Source organism: Phaethon lepturus, unplaced genomic scaffold (genome assembly GCF_000687285.1).
Source record: "Phaethon lepturus isolate BGI_N335 unplaced genomic scaffold, ASM68728v1 scaffold14603, whole genome shotgun sequence".
Lineage (NCBI taxonomy): Eukaryota > Metazoa > Chordata > Aves > Phaethontiformes > Phaethontidae > Phaethon > Phaethon lepturus.
In genome coordinates, this window is record NW_010531313.1 from 985 (window position 1) to 10297 (window position 9313).

The window sequence follows — 9313 nt, forward strand, 5'->3', positions numbered from 1 at the left end:
TTAGCTCAACGGGACTGCAAACACAGGCTGACAGCAGGAACACTCAATAAAATATGAACACCACGTGTAGCATGAAGTCAGCATGACTGATTCTTTCAATTTTTAAATTATCCTGGAAAAAATGGGAAATGCAGACCGACAGGCTTCCCTAGTTTCTCTTTACAGTATTTCCCCATTGTATAAGGGACTAGCCCTGTCAGAATACTATTTCAAATTCATTTTTAATTGACAAATTCACTGCAGAAATAAGGATTTTAAAAATAATGGAGCCCTTTCAAGGGGGAATACTGAACCTTTAGCTTCTGCAAATGTAAAAACAACGCATATTTGCAAAGTTCATTCTGTAATATACATGCATTATTGCTAGAGGGGAAAAAAAAAAGTGAATGAAAACCTTCTGCAGCTTTTATGGTGCCATCCAAAATGGCATCTGTTGTTTAGCTCGCTGTTGTGAGGAAGGGTACTGGTATCCCAAACTCCATCCCTGTGAAAAAGTACTTGCGTTTTTATGGCCACCATGTTCCTCCTCTTCATCTGAGGAATCTCCAGCATATGCCACTAATCCGAAACCCTTTTCTGCAGTTTTCATCTTCTTAGCTTGATGATCTAGGAGGCGAAAAAACACAATCCCCCCAGCCCCCAAGGAGGAAAAACAAAAATAAAGAGATAAAATGCCCCAAAACGAGTTAATAAAAAAAAAAGGACGTTAATTTTAAATTGTTAGTTGGACACCATTTTGAGGTCACAAAGCCAATGGTCATCCAAGGTCGAAGGCCACAGGAAACAGCACCAGCAACAGCACATGTGATCCATCAGAACCATGTAAGAGAACAGAGAAAGAAGAAAGAAACACACAAAAAAAGGTAAAGTTAGCAAATGGGTCTAAGTGATGGCAATTTCACCGTTAAAGAGATAAGTATGTAAAGAAAAGCAGAAATTTTGTTCAAAAGAAAGCTAACAGAAGAGCAATCTCTGGGACCAATACTGCAGAAAAACTAAGGTTAAACAGGCTAACATCATGTACCCATGGACTTGAAATGCACTGAACTACCAGGAGATTACATGTTTTACCAAGCTGCAAATACTTCATGTGTGACAGCCCTATGAAAGGATGAAATCTGACAGCACTTATGTTGTTTGCAGACATAACTCATGTCTGTAAATACACACCTGAACCATAACTCCCACCGATACTCCTTAGTGCCTCTAGAAATAGCTGTTCAGTGTAAAGCCACAATGATATCTGTGTTACAAAACAATCCTATGAGATTCTGTGCCTCAGCTAACTGATGGGTCAAAAATACCTGTCTTTAGTCCTTCACTTAATTACATTCTCCTCATTCATACAGTAATTTATCAAAGTTTTAAGAGAAGCGTCATGTATGTATAATCACAGTGAACACAAGTGATTTCAGAGCAGTGCAATACAACCTGCTTTTCACTTTAACAATGCAGTACAAACAGGCAAAAAAATCACCGGTTTAAAAGAATGTTAAGACCAGCACAAACTCATTCGGGAAAGGAAACCTTACATACAAGTGTATTTTATTCATTGCACTTACCATGGTTGCCTGGTAAAGACCCTGCACCATTTCTTTCTTCAGATTCTGATTTCATCCCAGTGACAGGAAAAGCTGGCGGAGGCATCAACTGCCTATTTAAACCAATACAAGCCATTATTTTTTCTTTTTTAAAAACAAGCAGAAAGTCAGAGGTAATAGCAAACAAATTCATAACTCAGTCCTTGACCTGAGGAGTTTAACTTTTAATTGTCTGACTAATCTAGTGTCTTTCTACCATGGAGTGACTGCATCAGTGGACAAAGGAAGAGCAACTGATGTCACCTACCTGGACTTCTGTAAGGCCTTCAATACAGTCCCCCCCAACATTCTTACCTCTAAATTGGATAGAAATGGATTTGATGGATGGACTATTAGATGGGTAAAGAACTGGCTGGATGGCTGCATCTGAAGGGTCACAGTCAACGGCTCAGTGTCCAAGTAGAAACCAGAAACAAGTGGTGTCACGCAAGACTCCACACAGGGACTAAGAGTATTTCATGTCTTCAGCAATGACATACACAGTGGGATCAAGCGCACCCTCAGCAAGGTTGCAGGTAACACCAAGCTGAGTGGTGCAGCCTGTACATTACAGGGAAGAATGTTGGGAACTTGACAGGCTTAAGGAGTGGGTTCCATGCAAATCTCATGAGGTTCAACAAGGCCAAGTGCAGGGTCCTGCACCTGGGTCAGAGCAACTCCCAGTATCAATATAGGCTGGGGGATGAAGGGATTGAGAGCAGCCCTGCTGAGAAGGACTTAGGGGTACTGGTGGACAGAAAACTGGACATGAGCCAGCAACGTACGCTCGCAGCCCAGAAAGCAAATCATGTCCTGGGCTGCATAAAAAGTGTGGCCAGCAGGCTGAGGGAGGTGATTCTGCCCCTCTATTCTGCTCTCAAGACCGCAGCTAGAGTACTGTGTCCAACTCTGGGGTCCCCGGCACAAGACATGGGCCTGTTGGAGCAGGTCCAGAGGAGGGCCACAAAAATTATCTGAGGACTAGAACACCTCTCCTATGAAAAATGGTTGAGAGAGTTAGGGTTGCTTGGCCTGGAGACGAGATGGCTCCAGGGAGACCTTATTACAGCCTTTAAATATCTAAAGGGGGCTTAGAAGAAACATGGGGAGAGACTTTTTACCAAGGCCTGTAGTGACAGGACAAGGGCTAATGGTTTTACACTAAGAGGGCAGATTTAGATGAGATGTAAGGAAGAAATTCTTCTCTGAATGGTGATGAGATAGTGGGCTTCCAGAGCATCTGTGGATGCCCTGTCCCTAGTAACTGTTCAAGGCCAGGTTGGACAGGGCTTTGAGCAACCTGATCTAGTAGATGTCCCTCCCCACAGCAGGAGGAATGGACTACATAATCTTTAAAGGTCCCTTCCAACACAAACCGTGCTATGATGCCATGAAAAAACATGCAAGCCTGACAGTTTTGTGGCTCAATGCACTGGAGTACCTAAGGAAGAGCAGTAATGCCTGAGGACTTCAAATAGCTATGCTCAATTTAGGACTACATACAAGATGGAGAACATAGAAAACTTCACAAATACCCTTGATGTATTTCATAATGGCCAGAAAACAAAAGGGACCATCAAGTAAACCTTTCCCTGAAGCTTCAGGCTGCAAAGTCTCAAGTTTACAACTTTTTCAGATTTGTTTTAAAATTGAAATAATTTAAAGTGTAAGCACTAACCTATTTCACAAAAATATCATGTTGAGATCTCAAGAAGTTGGCAAATACCAGACCCAGACAAAGTAAGAGCATACAGACTTAGGGAGGAGTAGAAAGAAAGCTGTTTTCATTATATAGCATGAAGAGGTAACCCTTGCATCCCTTCTCCTTAAAACAAGACAAAACCAACCACTAAAAAGCCATCTGCAATGAAACAAACCACCCCCAAACCTACAGAAGAGACCATGAAACACAGATCATCTCTGAGATAAGCTTGCCATCAGAATCAGAAGAGACCTGAAAATAATTCTTTCATCACTCACCTGTCCCTCTCTCTCTCCTTTCCTGAGGAACTTGCTGGCTTCGATCCGGCTCCATCGATTTCACTCTGACTGGAGAAGCCTGTACCTAAATTAGTCATATGAATGGGTCCATGCTATGAGCAGAAAAACACACGGCATTAGCAAATCTACAACTACAACATAAGCTATAGCTCCTTAATGATAATGATAGGAAACCCAACTTTTCAGAGCATATTGCCAACTAGCAGAAGAAACCGCTAATTGCCATTGTTAAACAAAATGCCTTCTCCTAAAAATACTGACGGTAATGTAGCACGAAACACACCTGAGCACCGATATGGAAGACACCTCATCACCTACTCCACCTATTCAGTAGCCCAGGACAGTAAAGATAGCTGCTTAGCTCACAGATCAACTTACTACCTCTTCAATCAGCTAATTTTGAATACCGTATAGACCGTAAACTCTGCTCAAGATACTAATACTAGGTCTAACATATAGTCAGTTCCTTATTGCCTCTAGGCAAAGCTTTTATTAAGGGTTTCTTCTGTGAGCAGGTGTGTATTATGAGAAAAGCATTTGCAGAAACTCTCTTTTCTCACATACAAGTCTGAAGAACTGAAAATCATTTTTAGTGAAATCAACTGTTTAACATTTGCTATCTAAAAAAAAATAAAATCAATTTCTTAAAACTAGGCTTCTTGAAATCCTCTCAAGGGCAACCTGCAAGAAAGGTAAATGGGAAAATCTGGAAGTTATTACCACCTTTCCCTCCCACCCCTCAAACAAGCACACCCAAAAGACCCAGAAAACCCCAAATAATCTCCCTTTAAACTAATCAGTAACACGCTATTGTCATCTCTTTGACCTGAACGCACCGCTATTCTTCACAAAAGATTGAGGGTATGGAAAGCAAGCTGCCAATGAATCAATAAGTCACAGTTTAAGAACAGTGCATCCACTCAAAGAAACCAAAGCATGGTCTCAATGTTTTGTAACAATTGCTGCCATGTGCCAAAGGTCTTGCATGACTGCTGCCAAATAAATTGCTAATAACAATCTCTCTCCAGCTAGGTTCCATTTTGATGGTGAAGTAAAATTGCCGATTTTATTCCACCTGATATCCCAGCAGTCCTGACTCTCTCTCATCCGGTAGTTCTTCAGTGAAGCGTCTCTTCTGACCTTGGGGATGGGGTTGGACTTGTGGCTGTGTACCAGTCGGCATGGTTGTTTTTACTGGGGCAGCAGGAAGAAAAGGACTGCTCAGTGGACTCTGGCATGCAGAAGTTGAAAACAAAACACAAGAAAATTTGATAATATGCATATGAAGTATTAATTCAATGTAGAGTTTCATACATAGGAGCAGAACACACAACTAGTTTCTCTTTGCAGAGCCTAAGCGAAGCTAAAAGGAAATTCACAGCTTAAATATAAAACAAGTATTTAATTTATTGAATGCGCCCACCTCAAATTAATCACTATCTGTAACTCAAACTCACTGTGCCTACATAGCTGCATCACAGCCCGTGATAACACTTTTCACAAACAAGTGACCACCCCCTGCAAATATCCTTTATGTTAACAGGTGGCTATAATATGAAAAACGAAGGATGAAGCAGCCAAACCAACAATTTAGTTGCTTATAAGCATCAGCAAAGCAATAAAAAAGAAAAAAAAAAAGCCCTGAAGAAGAATTCTCCATTTGGAACGACTTTTTATTTTATTGTTAGCAAAGAAACAGATTAGTAAGTTGACAACTATAGGGCAAATAATTAATCTGTGGCAGTACCTGGCCAGTGCTGGCTGGAGGCTGTACTTGAGATATTGGATACTGTGTTGGCACAGGCGGAACTCCTGTAGGTAGTGTTGTTAGGACTCCAGGTGCCAATGGCACTGCAGGTGGTACTATGCCTGGTACACCATATGGTGGCTGAACTGGTTGTTGAGGAGGGGGAACAACAGGATAACCAGACTGATACCCATTGGAAGGATAATACGATGGCTGGGAAGGTACACTATTTATAGCGGCAGGCTGTGTGAAGCCTAGTGAGAGAAAGGGGGGGGAAAAAAGGTCACCTTCAGTTAGAGTCACAAAAATATCAAATTTATTAACTAAATATAAAAGAAGCTGGACTCCTTTACAGCTGAAGGACTTAGAAGACTTCTACAGGTAAATAAATTCCACAACTGTAAGTACAGCTCTGCAGAATGCAACTCCAAAGACTTCATTATTGCTAACGTTTACCTGCCAAGGGTACTGCAGTGGTTATCTGATTCACAAATCGGGAGTATTCAGCATGAACCTACAAAGAATTTTCAAAGATTAGACAATAAATGTCCATTTACTATAGCAACCTTTTGCAGGCAAAAGGCATCTTAGCACACATCGTCATAAAACCGTAAGGGGACTTCGATTACAGAACATACTATGCACAAAGACAGCAATAATCCTAACATAAAAACTGAAAAAACCCCACCAACCAAAGCCACCACAAAAAACATGCTGAACACCCCACTAATCCTGCCGGTCTCCATGACAGGTTTGTGTAAAATATAAGATAATCTTTCACAGGAAATAGTGGAAAACTAATTACTTCAGTAGAGATAAAATACTCAAAGAATCTAAAAGCTTCCATGTATTTTTTAAAGGAGACTTTGAAGCCCATACACAATTATCAATACTAACAGAAAGACTGTGACATGGTATTTTACTCTATTTACATTCATTTAAGAAAAACTGAGATTAGTTTTCCATGTGTACATGTGAGAGGTTTTCTAAAATTTTTTGGTACAGCAATCACTTTTGGAAAGACAAAGCAAACAGCATGGCTCTGGACAACATTTAAAGCTAAAGCAAGGGAAGCTACTGCAGTCAGAAAAAAGCAGGATTCCTTTATGTTTGCATATAGTTAATCCCCTGACCACCACCCCCAGTTCTGCTCAGGAACCACTTGCATTTTTTTCTGCCAAAATTCCACTACTGGAGCTCCATCCCAAGAAATGTTTATTCACTGTACAAAAATTAGACAGCAGTACTTAGAAGGAAAAACCTATTAGCAAGTCAGAACACATGGACAGTTTTGCTGAGAGCGTTAAAAAAACCCATTAGCCATGCACGTGCTAAAGCTATGACAGGCTCTGAAATCTCCTATTTGTAAGAGCTACTCACGGTTTGCAATAGATTCTCACACAGCTTTTTAGCAGCTGCCAAACCTTCTGGCTTTGGGTGACTGAAAACATATACCAAAAAAAAAAACCCCTCATAAGCACAAATGTTTCCACCAAATTTGGGAGCTACTTCTTTCATTAGCAACCCGCTGCCAGATTCCTTTAATGAGTGACCAGTCACCTCAACAGGACTCTAGCAGCTCTGCAGCTATTTTGCACAATCATGAACAGAAGCGGTAAGTATTTATTTTCTACATGAAAATTCATGTTAAATTCTAAATACTGCAAGAAAAGAACACAGAACACTGACTTGATTGGTCAACGCATTTCGTATTTTTCCCTTCAAGCTCAACATCACAACCCAAGCCCAAAAAGAACGCAGCTTTACTGGGTTCCAAACAAAAGCAATACCTTCTGGTTATACCTTTATACCGTATCACCATATGGTTGATAACTTTATCACCTTAAAGGTCTCTCTACTAAAGTAAGTCAGGTTCAAAAACTATTTCATGTGCATTGTCAGTCAGAATTAAGAATTCCCCACACTGATTAAACATTAAGCTACATTCATGACTGGTCACTGGGATTTTTAAATTGTTTTTTTTAACCCTCATACCTGATGTAGATGTACATGGGTTCAAAAGCTTCTCTGCCCGATGCCGGTTCTATGCAACCTGAGCCTTTCCCACGAAGAAAGACTTTGGCACCCGTTTCAATTTGAATATGCTGCAAGTAGGAGCAGCCAGGCCCTTCTACCTTCTCCTTCACATTAAATGTAGGTACAAGTCAGCCTCTACAGTTGATGGCAAGCAACGCTCCTTCACATTAAATGATACCTTCTCCTTCACATGCTACCTTCTCCTTCACATTAAATGTAGGTACAGCATGTTCCAGACCAACAAATAACTTGTCCTGAACATAATGCATCTGTAAATGTAACAGTAAAAGCTTAGTATTTCACTCTAAGAATTGGGATGTTCATTTCACTGGAGGCCAGAAATCTTATTTCTGTGACAGTCGGAACAGTTAAGTGTCAGATGGCGCAGTCAGCCCTTTGCTTTTCTGTAAGTAGGACTGCTCTCTCCGTCCCTTTTCTTTTAGGAGGCTATTGTCATCTGAGTCTCACTGTTCAGACTCAGTCCGATGAATCCTCCAGTTTTCACACATGCAAGGTTGGGTTTTTTTTATTTTTGGGTGGGGTTTTTGTGTGTTTGGTTTTGTTTTTAAATAAACAGCATATTACATGTATGCTTTTTAATAGGTAAATCTTGTAATCAGTGATATTCAATAAAATTCACATAAATTAATTACTCACCCCTGACTGGAATGGAGGTTTTTGGCCAACTGCTGGAGACAACTGAGTAATAGGGGCTGGCTGGTGATAGACAGTAACCGTAGCTCCGTTGAAAGTTGGACTAGAACCTGTGGCTGCCTTCACTACTCCGTTAGTAATTATCTCTTTAATTCGGTTAACAGCTCCTAGTGGACAGAATATGAAATTCATTTCTATTTTGTCCCTTGTCAACTGCCCAGATTAACCTAGCTGTTTCACAATTCGGTTTCTTTCCCATGTTCTGTGACAGCAGATCTACAGACAAAAAGATTGCATCTGACGGCAGGGCCCAATATTAGCATGCTGGGATTGGATCACAAAGGATGGCAAGAAGCATCAGCGTTCTTTTTCCACTCCCAACCTGATAAAGGCTAATTAATACCTAGGCTAATATATGCAGGTGGGCAGTTCAGCCTATACATTTTAGGAAATGGTAGAAACATTCACATTAACCTTGTATAGAATTTCTATCTGCATGAATGAGCAAACTAACATGTGAAAAATTGTTTACTGACTATGGAAAATCAAGGAAGATACAAAATTCAAGTTTCAAGAGACAACTGAGGGCAAGCCCATGAACTGATACACAAAACAAATGAACACCTGAACAGTTTATAGCTTTCCTTTTTTTCCAGCAGGCATAGGCAAGACAGGAGTTTGTTGTGCTTCTACTGGAAACAGACATATTTCACAAAAAATGTTCATACTTGTACATTAAAGGGAAGGTCTCCCAGTCACGCGCCTATTGTAATGGGATCTCAGCATGTTATCAGAGAATAAACTCGTACATAAGAGCTGTACCTGCCTAGGAACCCTACCCACTTCCCCCACCTTCCCTGTAGTCTATCAGAAGTTTTAGTTTCACAACTAATGCAGTACACAGCACCTTAGGTAGAGTGGAGATCTAAACACCAATGTTTAAATAGTGCCTGTTATCAACACAGAGATATTTATAGTACAAATCCGTAGCGGTCATAACAAAATGACCCTTAGTAAAACCCCTTTCTCACAAATAATGAGAGAAAAATCAGAGTGCTTTACATACTTACTGTCAACCAATTCTCGTGTCTGACCCTGGACATGAAGATACAGAGGACGATCTCTGGAAAGGAAGTGTCAAATATTGCATTAAACCCACAGAGAACATACAATAATAGGTTCAATACAATTACATTACAGTCATCTACATTCAGTACTGGGACCAGAACTGTCTAATTGATCTTCATCAATGACACAGACAGGGAGACTGAGTGCACCCTCAGCAAGTTTGCAG

General features: G+C 40.5%; 1 protein-coding gene across 1 annotated transcript; it reads right to left on the reverse strand.

The window, feature by feature from the left end:
* Positions 1-395: 395 nt before the first annotated feature.
* On the reverse strand, positions 396-9142 carry KIAA0907 (KIAA0907 ortholog; the record flags this gene model as incomplete). The annotated part of the gene is made up of 11 exons (XM_010284513.1): positions 396-606; positions 1563-1654; positions 3561-3673; positions 4657-4812; positions 5329-5582; positions 5785-5842; positions 6709-6769; positions 7324-7463; positions 7563-7634; positions 8023-8186; positions 9090-9142. Coding segments are annotated over 11 exons (1363 nt in total), but the record flags the coding sequence as incomplete, so codon positions are not given.
* Between the last annotated feature and the right edge of the window lie 171 nt (positions 9143-9313).